General features: G+C 49.5%; 1 protein-coding gene across 3 annotated transcripts in view; it reads left to right on the forward strand.

Moving 5' to 3' along the window:
- The window catches only part of AFAP1L2 (actin filament associated protein 1 like 2), a 260437-nt gene that overhangs the window by 149438 nt on the left and 92478 nt on the right, over positions 1 to 18521 (forward strand). For all 3 annotated transcript variants that reach the window (XM_030202683.1, XM_030202685.1, XM_030202684.1), the window contains exons 2-4: positions 2313 to 2444; positions 4692 to 4769; positions 4875 to 4975. In XM_030202683.1, coding sequence (XP_030058543.1) covers positions 2313 to 2444; positions 4692 to 4769; positions 4875 to 4975 — 311 coding nt within the window. The remainder of the gene's footprint in view (positions 1 to 2312; positions 2445 to 4691; positions 4770 to 4874; positions 4976 to 18521) is intronic.

Below are 18521 nucleotides of genomic sequence, written 5' to 3' on the forward strand. Positions count from 1 at the left end.
ATCAGTTAAGGTTCACGGCACAACAATAAAAAGGACTCAACACTGGCAAACAATGCCTGCCTGTGTCAGGAGTCACAAGCTTCTGAACTCTTGCAACAGCATCAACATGAAGATTTCCAGCTAAAGCCACAGAAAGAAAAGTTTCATGAGAACCTTGTGACTCCTGACACAGACATTCTGTACCGAAACATGGCCGAGCCTATTTATGAAGTTTTGATTTTTCTTTCTGTATTTTAGAGAACCTTGTGACTCCTGACGCTACTACTACTACAACTACTTAACATTTCTAGAGCGCTACTAGGGTTACGCAGCGCTGTACAAATTAACGAATAAGGACGGCCCCTGCTCAGAAGAGCTTACAATCTAAAAGACGTAACTTCTCACAAGCACACTCGCACCCAGACTCACTCTCTGTCATTGTTTGTCTCTGCCCATTGACGCAGGCATTGTTTGCCGAAACACAGCCGTGTTGTGTCCTTTTGCTATTATGATTGACGGATATGATATTTACTTAATAGACTGGTTACTATTGACTTGGAATGTCTTCGTTTGATCTTTTACCTCATTTTTTTTCCACCATGTTGTTGGTTAGTGCAGTGGACTTTGATCCTGGGGAACTGAGTTCAATTCCCACTGCAGCTCCTTGCGACTCTGGGCAAGTCACTTAACCCTCCATTGCCCCTGGTACAAAATAAGTACCTGAATATATGTAAACCGCTTTGAATGTAGTTGCAAAAACCTCAGAAAGGTGGTATATCAAGTCCCATTTCCCTTTCCCTATTTGAGATTCTACAAGGAATGTTGCTGTTGCTACTATTTGAGATTCTGGAATGTTGCTACTATTGAGATTCTGTTGCTACTATTTGAGATTCTGCATGGAATGTTAATGTTGCTATTCCACTAGCAACATTCCATGTAGAAGCCTGCCCTTGCAGATCAGCAACGCGGCCACGCAGGCTTCTGTTTCTGTGAGTCTGACGTCCTACATGTATGTGCACTCCGGGAATTAAACAGCAGCTATAACGGGGGGTAGTAGCAATGCTATAGAAATCAGAAACACTCCTGATGAAGCCAGTGTGAAACAGCTGTTGAGCGTAGCACCAGACCCACTTCAGATAAGTGCCTGGGGGATTTCTATTGTTGAAGGATTTAATGTTAAAAATTTAAAAAATGTTTTTTCAAAGAATGATAAAACGTTAAAGTAACGGGAGGTTTTTCTGGACTCATGAAGAAGTATGGCAGGTCATTAGTCCGAGTTTGACTCACGACTTGACCGTAGCCACTGAAGTCCTTTTCCTCCTTATATTTATATATATTCTTAGATCTTTCAGTGACTTTATTGCTACTTGTTAGCTTTTTATAGTGCCTTTGTGGGAACAACAAGTAAAGCCAATCAGCAGAGTTGTGTAACATTACACTTTATGCCATCAAAACATACACAACCACCTTGTGTCATAGACCACATCAACTAGCTCTTTGCCAGCATTGTCTAAAATCCTATCTAGCTAGGGTTACCATATTTTGTCCCCCAAAAAGGAGGATACATGCCCTGCCCTACTACACACCCCACTCCGCCCCTTTCACACCCTCACTCTGCCCCTGTCACACCTTCGCTCCGCCCCATCACATTTTCCCCTCCCCCCTGTCACACACCCTGTCACCCTCTATCCCCATCACCCCCCTGCCCTTACCTTACTAATGCCCTGGTGGTCTAGTGCGGGGCAGGAAAGAGCCCCCTCTTTCCTGCCCGGAGCGCTGCCCTGCATGCATTATTCCTGTTGTTGATCTCGGCGCCGATTCAAAATGGCTACCGAGAGTTGAAGTCTCGCGAGGTCACTTCGACTCTCGGTGGCCATTTTTAATCGGCTCCGAGGATCAGCAACAGCAAGGATGCATGCAGGGCAGCGCTCCGGGCAGGAAAGAGGGGGCTCTTTCCTGCCCCGCACTAGACCACCAGGGCAGTAGTAAGTAAGGTGAGGGGAGGCTAGCAATATGCCTGTTTGTCTGGAGTTCTGGACAAACGGGCAGGCTGGCAAAACCCGCCCGGTTGCCCGGACATGTCCTCAAAAAGAGGACATGTCCGGGTAAATCCGGACATATGGTAACCCTATATCTAGCTGATGTGTGAGATCTGCCACTTTGAACCAGGTAGGCAAGTTATCAAATGATCCTCACACCCACTAGCCATCCACCTATATATATATATATATATATATATATATATATATATATATATATATATATATTAATTTTAAGAACTATGATTTCATGTACAGCTGAAGTTCTAAATCTTTGTCCGTGTTCTGTTTTAGCATTAGAACAGCTGCTCACAGAACTGGAAGCGTTCCTGAAGATTCTGGAGAATGAAAAGCTCAGCAGCACAGCCCTCATCAAGAAATGTCTGCTTTCAGAGCTTCTGAAGGTCTACCTCAAAACAAGCAGCAGTGAGTACAACTCTTTAGGGTTTCTTTGGGAAAAGGTGAGGCCTAGCAGTTAGAGTAATAAATACAGTTCCTTGGGGTGTGTTTGGGAAGAGGTGAGGCCTACTGGTTACAGTAGTGAATATAAGAACACAAGAACATCAGCGTTGCCATACTGGGACAGACTGAAGGTCCATCAAGCCCAGTATCCTGTTTCCAACAGTGGCCAATCCAGGTTACAAGTACCTGACAGAAACCCAAACAATAGCAACATTCCATGGTGAACCCCAAAGAGTAGCAAGATTCTAGAATTCTAAAGAATAACAAGATTCCATGCAAAATTTCAAAGTGTATAGCAACATTCCATTTAGAACCCTAAAGAGTAGCAAGGTTCCATTTAGAATCCTAAGTACGTAAGTGTTAACCAAAGGTCCATCAAGCCCAGTATCCTGTTTCCAACAGTGGCCAATCCAGGTTACAAGTACCTGGCAAGATCCCAGAACAGCAAAACAGATTTTATGCTGCTTATCCTAGAATATGCAGTGGATTTTCCCAAGTGCATCTTTATAATGGCTTATGGCAGTGGCGTACCAAGGGGGGGGGGGGGGCGGTGGGGGCGGTCCGCCCCGGGTGCAAGCCGCTGGGGGGGTGCTGCGGCACGCGCCTGCTGCGAGAGTTTGCTAACTTCTCTCGTTCGTTGCAGCTCCCTCTGCCCCGGAACAGGTTACTTCCTGTTCCGGGGCAGAGGGAGCTGCAGCAAACGAGTTAAGTTAGTAAACTCGCAGCAGGCGCGCGCTGCGGCACCCCCCCCCCAGCGGCATGCACCCAGGGGGGGGGCTCTTTCGCCGGGGGGGGGGTCTGCGCTGCACCCGGGGGGCGGGGCGCCGCCCAGGTGTCCGCCCCCCTAGGAACGCCTCTGGCTTATGGACTTTTGTTTTAGGAAATTAGCCAAACATTTTTTAAACCCTGCTAAGCTAACTGTTTTTACCACATTCTCTGGCAACAAATTCCAGAGTTTAGTTATTCGTTGAGTGAAGAAATATTTCTCCGATTCGTTTTAAAATTACTACTTAGTAGCTTCTTTGCAAACCCCCTAGTCCTAGTATTTTTTGAAAGAGTACGCAAGCGATTCACATCTTCCTGTTCCACTCCACTCAGTATTTTATAAACCTCTATCATATCTCTCCTCAGCCGTCTCTTCTCCAAGCTGAAGAGCCCTAACCGCTTTAGCTTTTTCTCACAGGGAAGTCATCCCATTCTCTTATCATTTTCATCACCCTTCTCAGTAATATAGCTCCAGGTAGTACCTTTGGGAGGTAAAGTCAGGTGGTGTCCTTGGGAGAAGGTAAAGCCTAGTGAATACAGCAGTGAATACAGCTTTGCAGAGTCTCAAGAGGTGGTGAAGCCTAGTGTTTAGGACAGTGAACTTGGAGTTCAGTAAACAACTCGCGTCTGTCAATCTACAGAGGGTTTAGAAAATTTGTCCTTATGGCAGTAGAGCAACTTGGCTGGAACCAGGGGCGTAGCCAGACTTCAGGGGGAGGAGGGGGTTCCAGAGCCTGAGGTGAGGGGGCACATTTTAGCCCCCCCCTGCCATTTTTAACCCCCGCCATCATTTTTGACCACCCCCCCGCCACCTTTGACCCCCTGGCGCCCCTCCCCTTTCGATCCCCCTTCCCACCACTGCCAACCCTCCCCCGAGTTCCCCGCCGCCGCCGTTGGGTACCTGTGCTGGTGAGGGTCCCCAACCCCCACCAGCCAAAGTCCTCCTCAGCCGGTCACCGGGCCAGCGTGTTGCTGCAGCTGATGTGGAAGCCTAGGATTCTGTTTCTTCTGTGTGAGTCGTCCTGACGTCCTGCGTGCACACAGAAACAAATCCAAGGCTTCCATATCTGTTGCAGCAACGCGCCAGCCTGGAGACTGGCTGAAGAGGACTTCGGCTGGCGGGGGTTGGGGACCCCCGCCAGCACAGGGGCCCAATGGCAGTGGCGGGGGAGAGTTAGCGGCGGCAGGAAGGGGGGTTCTAAAGGGTCAGCGGGGGCCAGGGCCAAATCTGGGGGGGGGGGCAAGCCCCCATGGCCCCATGTAGCTTCGCCCCTGGTTGTTATGCGTAACAGCAGAGTCTTTGCCATAGACAGTCCCTCCCTGGTTCCATTAAAGACCAGGTTTACCACAAGCCTTGCATCTTTTAGGTATCAAACTGAGCAGTGGGAATTGTGTAGGGAGGGACCTTAGTTCAGTGTCACATTCCCCTTGTCTTCTCTCTCCTAGGCTGTGATGAGGAATACATCTACATGAACAAAGTGGTTCAGAAGAAGCAGGACGAGAAGCAAGAGAGACAAGAGCATGGTATGGAAACTGTCTTCTAAAACTAACGGACACAGACCCTGCCTGAGATAGATGAATTCCTGTGTCCAGAAAGCCTGATTCTATAAGCTTTGTTCTGTGTTTTAGCTCTGTACAATGCATCGCTAGACTTTCTGACCAATGGGGATTCAGGCCAGCATTCGTCAGCCCCTCAGAAGAGCCTTCCCACACTCCCCCCACCCAAAACCGTAAGTCTACTTTTCTTGTCATGTGCAGATTCTGCTCTCACTTGCATTTCACTAGGGGAATGGAGCTCTGTCAGAAATCCATAGCAACAGCTGAATTCAAGCCATCAATCTCAGTCCCTCGGCAGAAGGCACCTGCAACAGGGAGGGTGTGAAGAATAAAAGTCCCAAAAATGTATCTGGGCATTATATTAATGATTGTTAATTAGGTTGTTAACAGAGTACATAAGAAATAGCTTATAACTGGTTTCTTTCAGAGTTAGCTAATGGGACTATGGGGCAGGGGCTTAGCCAGACTTCGGCGGGAGGGGGGGGTAAAGAGCCTGAGGTGAGGGGACACATTTTAGCCCCCCCCTTGCCACCACCACCAACAACTTTGACCCCCTCTGCCGACGACCCTCTCGACCCCCCCTCCCGCCGCCAACCCTCCCCCACCGTCGCCTACCTTTGATGGCGGGGGAGGGATGGCAGGACGTCAGATTCACAGAAACAGAATGAAGCCTTGCGCCGGAAGAAGAGGACCTCGGCTGGCGGGGGTTGGGGTCCCCCTCCAGCAAAGGTAGTGGACGGTGTTGGCGGCGGGGGAGGGTTGGCGGCAGGAGGGGGGTCCAGGAGGGTGGTTGAGAGGGTCATCGGCAGGGGGGTCCAGGGCCAAATCTACAGGGGCCCAGGCCCCCATGGCCCCACGTAGCTACGTCACTGCTATGGGGTCCTTTTACTAAGGTACACTGAAGACTGGCCTGCGGTAGTGTAGACACATGTTTTGGGCACGCAAAATCATTTTTCAGCGCACCTGCAAAAAAATGTCTTTTTAAAACTTTTTGCCGAAAATGGACGTGCGGCAAAATGAAAATTGCCTCGCATCCATTTTGGGTCTGAGACCTTACTGCCAGCCATTGACCTAGTGGTAAAGTCTCACGTGGTAACCGGGTGGTACTATCCTATGTGTGTCAAATGCCACTTGGCATGCACCTGTTACGCGCATCCGAAATTTTTTTCAGACACGCGCCAAAAATGAAATTACCATAAGAGCCGCGTGGTAGCCGGGCAGTAACTCCATTTTGTCACACATCAGGCGTGTGCAGTGCATTTTGTCTAGCTAAAAAGGTGCCGGTACTCAAATGCCAGGCCACCCTTCAGGGGTGGAGCGATCATTTAAAGACTCACCCCACAATAGCCAGGAGCCCTGCAAACAGTCATAGAATCTATGACACAGGGGCGTAGCCAGCCTCCCGTGGGGGAGGGGTCCAGAGCCCGGGGGAGGGGGCACATTTTAGCCCTCCTCCGGTGCCGCCCCCCCCCCCCCCCGCCGACATTGCCGCCCCCCCTCCCACCGCGATACCGCCGCCGCTGCAGCCTACCTTTACTTTTGCTGGCGGGGGATCCCACTCCCCGCCAGCCGACGTCTTCTTCTTAGTCGCTTCCGGCTCTTCAATTTGTTTGCTGACGTCCTGCACGTTGTACGTGCAGGACGTCAGACTCAGAGTCTCTGAGTCTGACGTCCTGCGCGTACAACGTGCAAAACGTCAGCAAACAAATTGAAGAGCAGGAAGGACTGAGAAGACGTCGGCTGCCGGGGAGTGGGATCCCCCGCCAGCAAAAGTAAAGGTAGGCGGCGGCGGGGGCAGGTTCGCCGGGAGGGGGGTCCGGGGGCGAATCTGCGGGGGCCCCGGCCCCTCAGGCCCCATGTAGCTACGCCACTGCTATGACAAGGCAGAATTTGTATGTAGAACCTGAGCTCTTTCATTAAAATACGAGAACCATGGGTCAAGTTTAGCAAACAGTGGAAAAGGTGCCGGTACTCAGTACCCCCAAGTATCCCCTCAAAAAAAGCCCTGGGCGTGTGTCAGCTAGCATCTCTTTGGCCTGGCGTTGGGCCTAGTCTACTGCCCAATCACATATTATATTTGCAAAGTTTGCATCGTCTTCCTCCCAATCCAGGGGAAAGAGAGAAAAGATAAAGTGGAACGCAAAGATCAAGTAGGGGTTCTCAACATAGCAGTAGCGTAGCCAGACCTCAGTTTTTGGGTGGGCCTGAGGGTGGACTGGGTGGGCATGACCCACATATTTCTTCTCTGTCCATCCCCCTCCCGTAAAGATAAATACCTGGGCTGGCGGGGATCTCCGGGCCCTGCTAGCTGAAGAATCTTCTGGAGGCCCCCAAGGCTTGAGAAGTCTCATCCCTGCGCCAGTCACCAGCGTGGCGGGAAGCAGCGTTCAGCAGCGTTGCCTGCGTGCCTGCCTGCCTTTTAAAATAATTCATCTCCCCAGGCTCCGCTGCATTTACTTCATTGTCCGTCGCAAAGCGCTGCCGTTCGCACAGAGAGCTCCGCTCCCCTTTGCCGCGTCCATCCGGCCCTCTCTGATCCACTTCCTGTAGTGGATAGGTAGGGCCAGATGGACGCGGTAAAGAGGAGAGGAGCTGCCTGTGCGAACGGCAGCGGTTTGCGACAGGCGAAGAAGTAAATGCAGCGGAGCCTGGGGAGACGAATTATTTTAAAAGGCAGGCACGCAGGCAACGCTGCTGAACGCTGCTTCCTGGACCCAGCAGAGCCGCGGGAGAAAAGGCAGTGACAGCAGCAGGATGTTGGATGGGCGGGCCTGGAGGGAAAGTGGCTGGGCCTGGGCCCGTCCAGGCCCGCCCGTGGCTACGCCCCTGCAACCTAGTCCTTGGGACACACCAAACCAGTCTGATTTTCAAGATACCCACAATGAATATGCATGAGATAAATTTTGCATGCACTGCCTCCATTATATGCAGCTCTATCTCATGCATATTCATTGTGGGTATCCTGAAAACCTGGTATGTCCTGAGGACTGGGTCATAGCCATCAAGAGGGGGGGCAGGGGGACAAAATTCCTCGGGCCTCCAAGGAGGGCCTGGCACCGCAGTCCCACCCGCCCTCCTTCGTCGACCGTCTGCCCCCTGCCCCCTGAAATTGCAGTCTCACCTCCGTGAAAGCAGCGCTACAGGCAGCAGAACGCCTCCCTTTGGCCCTCCTTCCCTCCCTGGGTCCCACCCTCGTCTGACGTAACTTCCGCGAGGGCGGGACACAAGGAGGGAAGGAGGGCCGAAGGGAGGTGTTCTGCTGCCTGCAGCGCTGCTTTCATGGAGGCGAGACTGCGATTTCAATGCAGGGGGCCCGGCCCGGTGGCAGATGGAGGGGGGATCGGCGGCAACCTCGGGGGGTGGGGGTGGAGGGGGAGCAGCGGCAGTGACCTCGGGGGGGCTGGAGGGGGAGCAGTGGCTGCGGCGATCTCGGGGGGGGGGGCGGTGGTGATCTCGGGGGGGTGGAGGGGGGAGTGGCGGCGGCGAACTCGGGAGGCGGACCAGCGAGGGCAGGGCCCCGGGAGCGGCTTTGCCTCGAGCCCCGCCCAGTCTCTCGGCGACCCTGGACTGGGTTGCGAACCCCTGCCTAAAAGACTTATCTTTCCTTACGCTCACATTAATTTCTCTTCTATCCATCCTCCTGGTAGAATATACTGCAGGACAGAGACAGTTTGCCTTTAGGGAATATTAATTGATATCTTTCAGAAATACCTACGCCAAAATATCTCCATAGGAAGAACCCAACCATAGTCTGTAGATACTCTGAAGCACTGGTGTAGCTAGGTGGGGCCAAGGGGGCCTAGCCCCCTCCCAAAAACTTTTCATCTGGGCCCCTGTTTTTGCTGGCGGGGTCCCCAACCCCCTCCAGCTGAAGCCTTGTCCAGTGCTGATCTCCGGCGCGGCCGCATTCCCTGCCCTGCTCTCTCTTCCTCCTCACGTCCTGCACGCTCCTGTAGAAGAGAGAGCAGGGCAGGGAACGTGACTATAGCTGCTGTGGGTTGGGGACCCCCACCAGTCAAGGTATTTTCTGCTGTGGGGTGCGGAAGGGCGGCGGGGGGAGTAATGAGGCGGTGGGGGAGGGGCGGTGGTGGGGCAGCAGACTCCCCACCTTGGGCTCTGGCTCCCTCCCACCGCGAGGTCTGGCTACGCCCCTGTTCTGGAGTGATGTTAAAAATCACTAAGAGGAGGAAAAGACCTCAAAACTGCCCGGGTGCTGGGACTAGCTTTACGCCCAATGTCTTCAAAGCACTCACCGGACTTTTGCTCATCATCGGCCAAAAAATCTCCTCCAAACCTTTTCTACTTTTTTTTTTTTTACTGTTTTTTGCCTGCTTGCAATAATTCAATACAAAAATCAACTTGTACACACATGAAAATAATTAAGGTCACTTAAGATGGCTGGAAGAATATAACAGAACGCCTGTGACACATACCTTGAGAAAGCCGGTGGGCGAAACGGGTCCCCGATGGGAGTTTTGGTACTGGATGTTCAACAGCCTGACCAGTTTAAGAAGCTAAGGGGGTCATTTATTAAGGCACGCTCACGTTTTTGGCGCACACTAAAATTGGGTGCGCGCTAAACGTTAGAGACACCAATGCATTCCTATGGGCGTCTCTGAGGTTTAGTGTGCACCCAATTTTAGCGCACACCAAAAACATGAGCGCGCCTTAATAAAAGACCCCCTAAGTAGCTAACCAGCTGGTTTTCGAAAGAGATCGCCGCCCATCTTCCGACACAAATCGGGAGATGGCCGGCGATCTCCTGAAGTCGGCCAAATTGGTATAATCAAAAGCCGATTTTGGCCGGCTCCAACTGCTTTCCGTTGCAGGGCCGGCAAAAGTTCAAGGGGGCATGTCAGCACGGTAGCGAAAGCAGGACGGGGGCGGGACAGGGGCGTGCGTTGAGATGGCCGGCTTTGCCCGATTATTGAAAAAAGAATTTGGTCCACTTTATTTGGTGCCTTTTTTTTAGGTCCAAGTCCCAAAAAAGTGCCCCAACTGACCAGATGACCACCGGAGGGAATCGGGGATCACCTCCCCTGACTCCCCTAGTGGTCACTAACCCCCTCCCACCCTCAAAATACAACTTGAAAAACTTTTTTTTACCAGCCTCTATGCCAGCCTCAAATGTCATACTCAGGTCCATTGCAGCAGTATACAGGTCCCTGGAACAGTTGTGGTGGGTGCAGTGGACTTCAGGCAGGCAGACCCAGGCCCATCCCCCCTACCTGTTACACGAGTGGTGGAAAATGGGATCCCTCCAAAACCCACCCGAAACCCACTATACCCACATGTAGGTGCCCCCCTTCACCACTTAGGGCTATGGTAGTGGTGTATAGTTGTGGGGAGTGGGTTTGGGGGGCTCAGCACTCAAGGAAAGGGAGCTATGCACCTAGGAGCTATTTTTTTTTCTTTTTTATCTTTTTAGAAGTGCCCCCTAGGGTGCCCGGTTGGTGTCTTGGCATGTGAGGGGGAACAGTGCATTACGAATCCTGGCCCCCTCCCACGACCAAATTCCTTGGATTTGGCCGGATTTGAGATCGCCGGCTTCGGTTTCCATTATGGGCAAAAACCGAGGCCGGCCATCTCAAACCCGGCCATCTCTGACATTTGGACGGCCTCAACCGTATGATCACAAAAAAAAGATGGCTCCACCCCTTCGCGGCGCCGTCCTCGAAGATGGCCGGCGCCGTTCGATTATGCCCCTCCACGTGACCTTAATTATTTTCATGTGTGTACAAGTTGATATTTGAATTGAATTATTGCAAGCAGGCAAAAAAACAGTAAAAAAAAAAGAAAGTAGAAAAGGTTTGGAGGAGCTTTTTTGGCCGATGATGAGCAAAAGTCCGGTGAGTGCTTTGAAGACATTAGGCGTAAAGCTAGTCCCAGCACCCGGGCAGTTTTGAGGTCTTTTCCCTTAACATCGCTCCAGAGCAACGAGGGTACAGTATCTACAGTCTATGGTTGGATTTATTTTCTGAGATCCCCTAGAAGAGTTTAGTATATGTGGAAGTGATCCATATGAAGAACTGCATTTTCAGCTAAACAAAAGGCTGAGCTATTTCAAATTGAAACAAGCTACGGTTGGAATAGAATAACAATGATATTGAGGCTTAACAGCTTAAAGCATGGCTGCCTCATCGTTTCTCCTCTGGGTTTGCAATAACACTATGACCTTTCCCATGATGTTTCCAAGAGCAGATGGGAGGGTCCGCTATTTCCTGCCACAGGCAGGGCCAGATAGCTAGCAATAGCATCTACCAGATGGAGGATAAATATGAAGAGATGCACAGCAGAAAGGGTTGGGAAGGCTGGATAAGAGCCAGGAGAAAGAGGACAAAGGGTAACGTCATGGATTCTGGTTTCTGTAACATTCATCTTATCACCAGTTTTTTTTCAAATGATTTTCTTCTAAAAGTAGCTGTTTGCTCTAATGTCACTGGGTGGAGGTTCATGTTTGCTCTGTGATGGGGGTGGGGGGAGGGGATGTGAGAAATAAGTCACAAATCCTTGGATTCTGTTTGCTGGATTTGGGATCTCTTTCCTGTCGAATTATTTGGCATTTGGAAAATGATTGGAACGTGAAAGCAGAAAAGCAAGCGATCTCCCAAAACAAAACAAAGTCACAAAAATTGAATCTTTAACTTGCCAGGTGGTGGGAAAATGGATTAAGTAATCAAAAATGCCAACTATCAACCTCATTTTCGAAAGAGAAGAACGCCCATCTTTTGACACAAATCGGAAGATGGGCGTCCTTCTCACAGGGTCGCCCAAATCGACATAATCAAAAGCCGATTTTGGGCGTCTCCAACTACTTTCCGTCATGGGCATAACCAAAGTTCATGGGGGCGTGTTGGAGGTGTAGCAAAGGCAGGGCTTGGGTGTGCCTAACACATGGGCGTCCTCGACCCATAATGGAAAAAAAAAAAGGGCATCCCTGACGAGCACTTGGACGACTTTACCTGGTCCTGTTTTTCTTACGACCAATCCACAAAACGTTGCCTGAACTGACCAGATGACCACCGGAGGGAATCGGGGATCACTTCCCCTTACTCCCCCAGTGGTCACTAACCCCTCTCACCCTCAAGAAACATCTTTAAAAATATTTTTTACAGCTTCTATGCCAACCTCAAATGTCATACTCAGGTCCATCACAGCAGTATGAAGGTCCTTGGAGCAGTTTTAGTGGGTACTGCAGTGCACTTCAGGCAGGCGGACCCAGGCCCATCCCCCCCTACCTGTTACACTTGTGGTGGTAAATGTGAGCCCTTCAAAACCCACCAGAAAACCACTGTACCCACATCTAGGTGCCCCCCTTCACCCGTAACATAGTAAATGACGGCAGATAAAGACCTGTATGGTCCATCCAGTCTGCCCAACAAGATAAACTCATTTTACATGGTATGTGGTACTTTATACCCGAGTTTGATTTGTCCTTGCCATTCTCAGGGCACAGACTGTAGAAGTCTGCCCAGCACTGTTCTTTTACTAAGTTCTGAAGCTAACGTCGAAGCCCCATAAAATTTACACGCCAGCCCACCCCTATCTATTCAGTCACGATCAGGGTGTAGACCGTTGAAGTCTGCCCAGCACCGGTTTTGTTTCCCAATTACCGGCGTCGCCTCCTAATCTCTGCTAAGATTCCGTAGATCCAATCCTTCTAAACAAGATTCCTTTGTGTTTATCCTTGAATTCCATTATCGTTTTCATCTCCACCACCTCCCGTGGGAGGGCATTCCACATATCCACCACCCTCTCTGTGAAAAAATACTTCCTGACATTACCCCTGAGTCTGCCCCCCTTCAACCTCAATTCATGTCCTCTAGTTCTACCGCCTTCCCGTCTCCGAAAAAGGTTCGTTTGTCGATTAACACCTTTCAAATATTTGAACATCTGTATCATTTCACCTCTGTCTCTCCTTTCCTCCAAGGTATACGTGTTCAGGTCAGCAAGTCTCTTCTCGTACGGTTTGCAATGCTTAGCGCTAGGAAGAGTTTTAGCGGTTACTCTGGTAGCCTTCTCCTTGCCCTGTGGTGCCTCCTCGGGAGCTAAGCATACTCACCTCGCAAAAGGATGTACTCATTTGATTACAACATCTACCAATGGACCTTTGAGAGGCGTTAAGCACAAGATAAAGGACATGGTATACGATGTGATACTTAATCGGGATCTATTGTGATATGATTGATATATGCTATAGTGTTTGTGACAATCTTCAATATAACCTTTAATACAACTGGAAAACAAGGTCATGTAAAGAGTGGGGGAGTGTGTGTTTGCCACGAGTGTGTGTACATGCTGGATGAGTAGATGAGAGTTCCATAGTACCTGCTATGTTATCTCAAATTTGAGCACTTTGTTGGGAATAATTTCAATAAAATAACACAGTATTAATGATGTTAAGAGTACTCGTTGTGATTCAACTAAAGTTGAGTTGGTACTCTGCTAAATGCTTTTTCCCCTAATTATATAAAATTAAATTTTAACTGCCAGACCCTCAACCATTCTTCTAACGTTCGGAGATCCCTTCTCATCGTTTCTACTCCCTCCACTCTATTGGCTATTTTCATGTCATCTGCAAAAAGGCACACCTTTCCTTCCAACCCTTCAGCAATATCTCCCACAAATATATTAAATAGAATAGGCCCCAGCACCGAACCCTAAGGAACTCCACTGCTCACCTTCCTTTCCTCCGAGCGGATTGCATTTACCACCTTCCTCTGTTAGAGGCAGACACCCGATCCTAGCTAGACATGGCCAGGGAAAAAGGATATTTTGCCCTGCCAGGGCACAGTAGGAGGAGCTACAATAAGCACAGGGAAGCCTGGCAGAGACTGACCACCCTGTACAATAAACAAGTCTCCGTTCCTAGGGAGGTAAATGTAAGCAGAGTAAGATTCCTGATGGCATCAAGTCAGCTGTAACCTCAGGATAAAACAAGCACTGTTTGCATGCCACTTCTGTACCTGTGACAATGGAGGGTGACGTGAATAGGTCAAGGTGATAGGTACCACTGGTGGATCTGAACCCACCACCACCCCTGAATGATGTCATCTGTTCTAACCACTAGGCTACCTTCTCTTCATTAAAGCCTACTGCAGTGTTCTTCAATGCAAAGCTGGGGGGTTATTTTACTATTGTTATGCTGTTAACAAAATTGTAAGTTTGATGTTAAACTGTACCCACTTGTCACGTCTGTGGTCGTGACCCCTCTCAGACTCACCTTATTTCCGGCGGTCAGTTTCTGAGCTGGCTTCTGTCTGTTCTTCCTGAGTTAGTTCTGGCTCTGGCTCTGTGTGCTGGCTGCTTCCAGCTTGGCTCTGATTGCTCCACTATACTGCACCTGTGTGTGTTAAGCCTCTCTGTGCTACAGTATGCTTTCTGCCTGTGTTTTGGTTTGTGTTCCTCTTGCCCTCTGGTGGCCAGCCCTGGTGGCTGCATTGGATTGTCTGTGTGCTGTTTCCCATTCCAGACTTCAGCCCAGTCTAGTCCAGATCTTCCGGCCTGCCAGACTTGCTTGGCTTGTTTGAGCCTGCACAGCACCCGTAGCTGCCTGGTGATTGCTGCAGCTGAATCTCAGCTGCTGCTGGGCTTATTATCCATTTGGAAACTCTCTGCTTTGCCTTTGCATTGCCTAAGGCCCTGGTATGTTGGGGTGCTGGTGCACTTCTGCCTAGTCCAGTTATAGTCTGTAATTCTTGCCTGATTCTAGTTTTGTGTAGCTTTGTGTTCTGTATTTCTTGTTCTGTATTGCTTGTTTCCCAGTCTTGTTTCTTGTTTGTATGTCTTTGTCTAGTTCTTGGTTGCCTGTGTTTCTTATTCAGTGGCTGCCTGGCAGCTTTCAGTTCTGTCTCTTATCTATCAGCGTTTGTTTTCTGTTTCAGTGGCTGCTTGCAGCTTTCAGTTCTGTCCCTTGTCTGTCTGAGAGTCCTAGTCTAGTATTCTGCCTAGTCCCTGTGTGTATCCTGCTGTTGGGTCCAGTTCCGGCCCTGTCTGGCAAGTCCTGCCAGCCACCTGCACCCAGGGGTTCAACTCCTGGGGAAGGGTGGCCAGGTGCAGGTGAAGTCTAGCCATCCCTGTCAGAGTTTTGTCTTTTCCCTGTGTGGGGTGGTTTTGCCTGCCACTGCCGCTCCTCGGCAGTGGCCCAAGGGCTCACGATCCTAGTTCCTGCGTTTTGGAAAAGCCTGACACCACTGTACACCGCCTTGGGTGAATCTCTTCATAAAGGTGGTTAATAAATAAATAGCGCGTAGTGCTGGGATCTGCACCCAACTTTTAGACATGAGGATTTACACCAGATTTCAGTTGGTGAAGATCCTTGCACCTAAATTAGGCAGGGTTCCCCTGAATTCTATAACACTGCACACATCATTACTCTGACCCGCCCATGCTCCTCCCATGGTCATGCCCCTTTTCAGTTGCGCGCTAAGAAATTTATGTGTTGCACCTTTATAGAATAGCGCATAGCAAGATGGGCATGTTAATCCAAATTGTTGGCAATAATTGATTCTTAGTGCTCAATTATCAGTGCTGATTAGCTCATTACCCAATTACATTTTGCACCATTTGAGTGCGCAATTTTGAACACCATATATAGAATCTGGAGGTATATGTGGCAGAATCCACTTACTGTTAAGCCTGTTTCCAAGAAGTTGGGCATATAATGCAAAAGCCAACCAACTCCAGGGTTAATTAAAATCTTTGTTGCCGCACTCCTCAGTTGTAGATGAAGCAGCCATGAGAACGATAAAAACATTGCAGGGATTTCTTGAACACACTTTCAGGAAAGCAGTCTTCTATGTTACATTATTTAGGAAGGAAAGTCTTCCAAGGAGCTATGCCGTCTGCTTGTATTGCTGCCCATCAGCTCTGCATGGTTCAGCATATACATGCCATCTTAGAAAGTGCAGGTTTTCTCGCCTACTCTTTCTGTACAAGCTGAATCTCAACTAGCTACTATGAGTGTAGGTACTCACCTTCTAGAAGAGCTTATGATGCCTTTGAAACCTCAGCCAGAATTTTCATTTCTACAATTGCAATCAGATGTCTGGCATGATTGCAAGCTTCTGGCTTATGTGAAGATGTCCACTCCAAGTTGGCAGATGCTCCTTACACTGGAGACTCCCTCTTTGGTGAAAAAATGAAAGAGACAGTTGGCGTGATTAAAAATCATTGTTCTTTGCATCAGCATCTCTCAGCAGTTCAGCTTGTGCATTAACCTCCTCTGCTTCATGGTACTTCTTTCAGCCAATATCCTTGTGGCTATTATTCTCACTTGCAGGGGCATTTTCGAAAGAGAAGGGCGCCCATCTTTCGACACAAATCGGGAGATGGGCGTCCTTCTCCCAGGGTCGCCCAAATCGGCATAATCAAAAGCCGATTTTGGGCTTCCTCAACTGCAGTCCGTCGCATGGACGACCAAAGTTCACAGGGGCATGTCAGAGGCGTAGCCAAGGGGGACTAGGGCATGCTTAACACATGGGCGTCCTCGGCCGATAATGGAATAAAGAAGGGCGTCCCTGACCCTGACAAGCATTTGGTTGACTTTACTTGGTCCATTTTTTTCACAACCAAGCCTCAAAAAGGTGCCCAAACTGACCAGATGACCATCGGAGGGAATCGGGGATGACCTCCCCTTACTCCCCCAGTGGTCACCAACCCCCTCCCACCCTAAAAAAAATTTTTTTTAATGTTTTGCCAGCCTCAAATGTCATACCCAGCTCCATGACAGCAGTATGCAGGTCCCTGGAGCAGTTTTAGTGGGTGCAGTGCACTTCAGGCAGGTGGACCCAGGCCCATCCCTCCCTACCTGTTACACTTGTGCTGGTAAATGTGAGCCCTTCAAAACCTACTGTACCCACATGTAGGTGCCCCCCTTCAGCCCTTAGGGCTATGGTAGTGGTGTACAGTTGTGGGTAATGGGTTTGGGGGGGGTTGGGGGGCTGATCACTGAAGGTAAGGGAGCTATGCACCTGGGAGCAATATGTAAAGTCTACTGCAGTGCCCCCTAGGGTGCCCAGTTAGTGTCCTGGCATGTGAGGGGGACCAGTGCACTATGAATGCTGGCCCCTCCTACGACCAAATGCCTTGGATTTGGTCATTTTTGAGATGAGTGTCCTCGGTTTCCGTTATCGCCGAAAACCGGGGACGACCATCTCTAAGGACAACCATCTCTAAAGTCGACCTAAATGTTGAGATTTGGGCGTCCCCAACCGTATTATCGAAACGAAAGATGGATGCCCGATAACAGTTGTTTCCCCTCCCCTTCGCCGGGACGTCCTTAGAGATGGTCATTCCCGTTCAATTATGCCCCTCCACGTATTTTAGTACCAAAAACAACCACAAAAGGTCAACGACCTGTTGCCCTAAAGCCAAGGCAAAGAGAAATAGTTCGGCCTAGACAAGTGACTCCTCCTCAATCTAAGCAACAGCCTTCTTTTTGACTATATGCTGAGCCTTCAGTCCTGGCAAAATACTCATCCTACCCTGCCTGTCGGGAGGTCAGGTTCAATTTTAAATTTCAGCCTGGCAGGAGATCGTGACAGACACATGAGTCCTTCCTATAATTCAGGATGGATACTGTTTCAGGTTCATCAGCCACCCACTGGATTGCTTTTATCATAGATCCAACCTCCCTCCAACTATCCTCTAGGCCAAGGCTATAGAATTCGTTCCGTCAACGTGTGAAGTGGAGTTCTGTGAGGCACCTGCCAACTTCATTTTCAATAGGGTTATTGTTTTTTTTTTTTACAATTTTAATACTTTTCGTAGCACCTGCACCAGCTCCACTGATGAATCACCTTGTGGTACAATGGGGGGTGACTCAGTTCTGTGCCTCAAGCTCCCTACAACAGATTATAAACAAATGTCTCTCCCAAGACCACTAGACGTGCTGGTTAGGTGATCCAAGTAGTCCAACTCTCTAAAATTAAAAAACAGCTTGAACCCCCCCCCCCCCCCTACAAATCAAAGTAATGAAGAGTTTTTTCTATAAACTCATCCTTTCAACCTCAGTACCCATTCCCCATGTCCCGCATGATACTTCAATGTCTTCAGACCTGTTGGAGACTCACCTGATATCAACGGCAGGCAGGACTAAAATTCAATGAAATTTCACCATTGCCATTCCTGTGATTTCTTTGGTCAAAGATTTGACCCACAGTGAGACAGGTTTAACCATCATAATAACATATTCTCTGTCAACAGATGCCCACCCAGTCTACCAAGTTGCCAGTGTAGACTATACTCAATGTCTGGCTCTCTTTATCTGTGCCAATCGTGCTTCACGGGCATACGATTATTACCCCTTCTGATGGAAGTGGTTCAGGTATCCATTGCTCTACCAGTAAAACAGTCATTGTGTTAACCAATAGGCCACACCCTCTGGGAAAATTCCATCACTCGATCACCCATATGCAAGATATTAAGCCATACTGGAGGGAAATAGATGACTTTATATAAAGAGCATGTTTCATTGCTATCATACCATCCTCCTTTTCTGATCATCACTATAGTACCCAGGCTGGCATCAGACATGTTCATGCTGTCCTCTCTGTAATAGCTGGGTGCATTTTCCTCCCTCCCCCCCCCCCCCCCAGGCTGAGATTCCAGGGTCTCAGGGAGCTGCTTTCCCAGCCCAACTAGCTGAAGCATTCAGAAAGGAATTTGGCAGCCACAGCAGGGATTTTCCAGCTCTTGGAACCTTTTCAAAGGGCTTGT

This window comes from Microcaecilia unicolor, chromosome 5 (assembly GCF_901765095.1).
Source record: "Microcaecilia unicolor chromosome 5, aMicUni1.1, whole genome shotgun sequence".
Taxonomy (NCBI): Eukaryota; Metazoa; Chordata; class Amphibia; order Gymnophiona; family Siphonopidae; genus Microcaecilia; species Microcaecilia unicolor.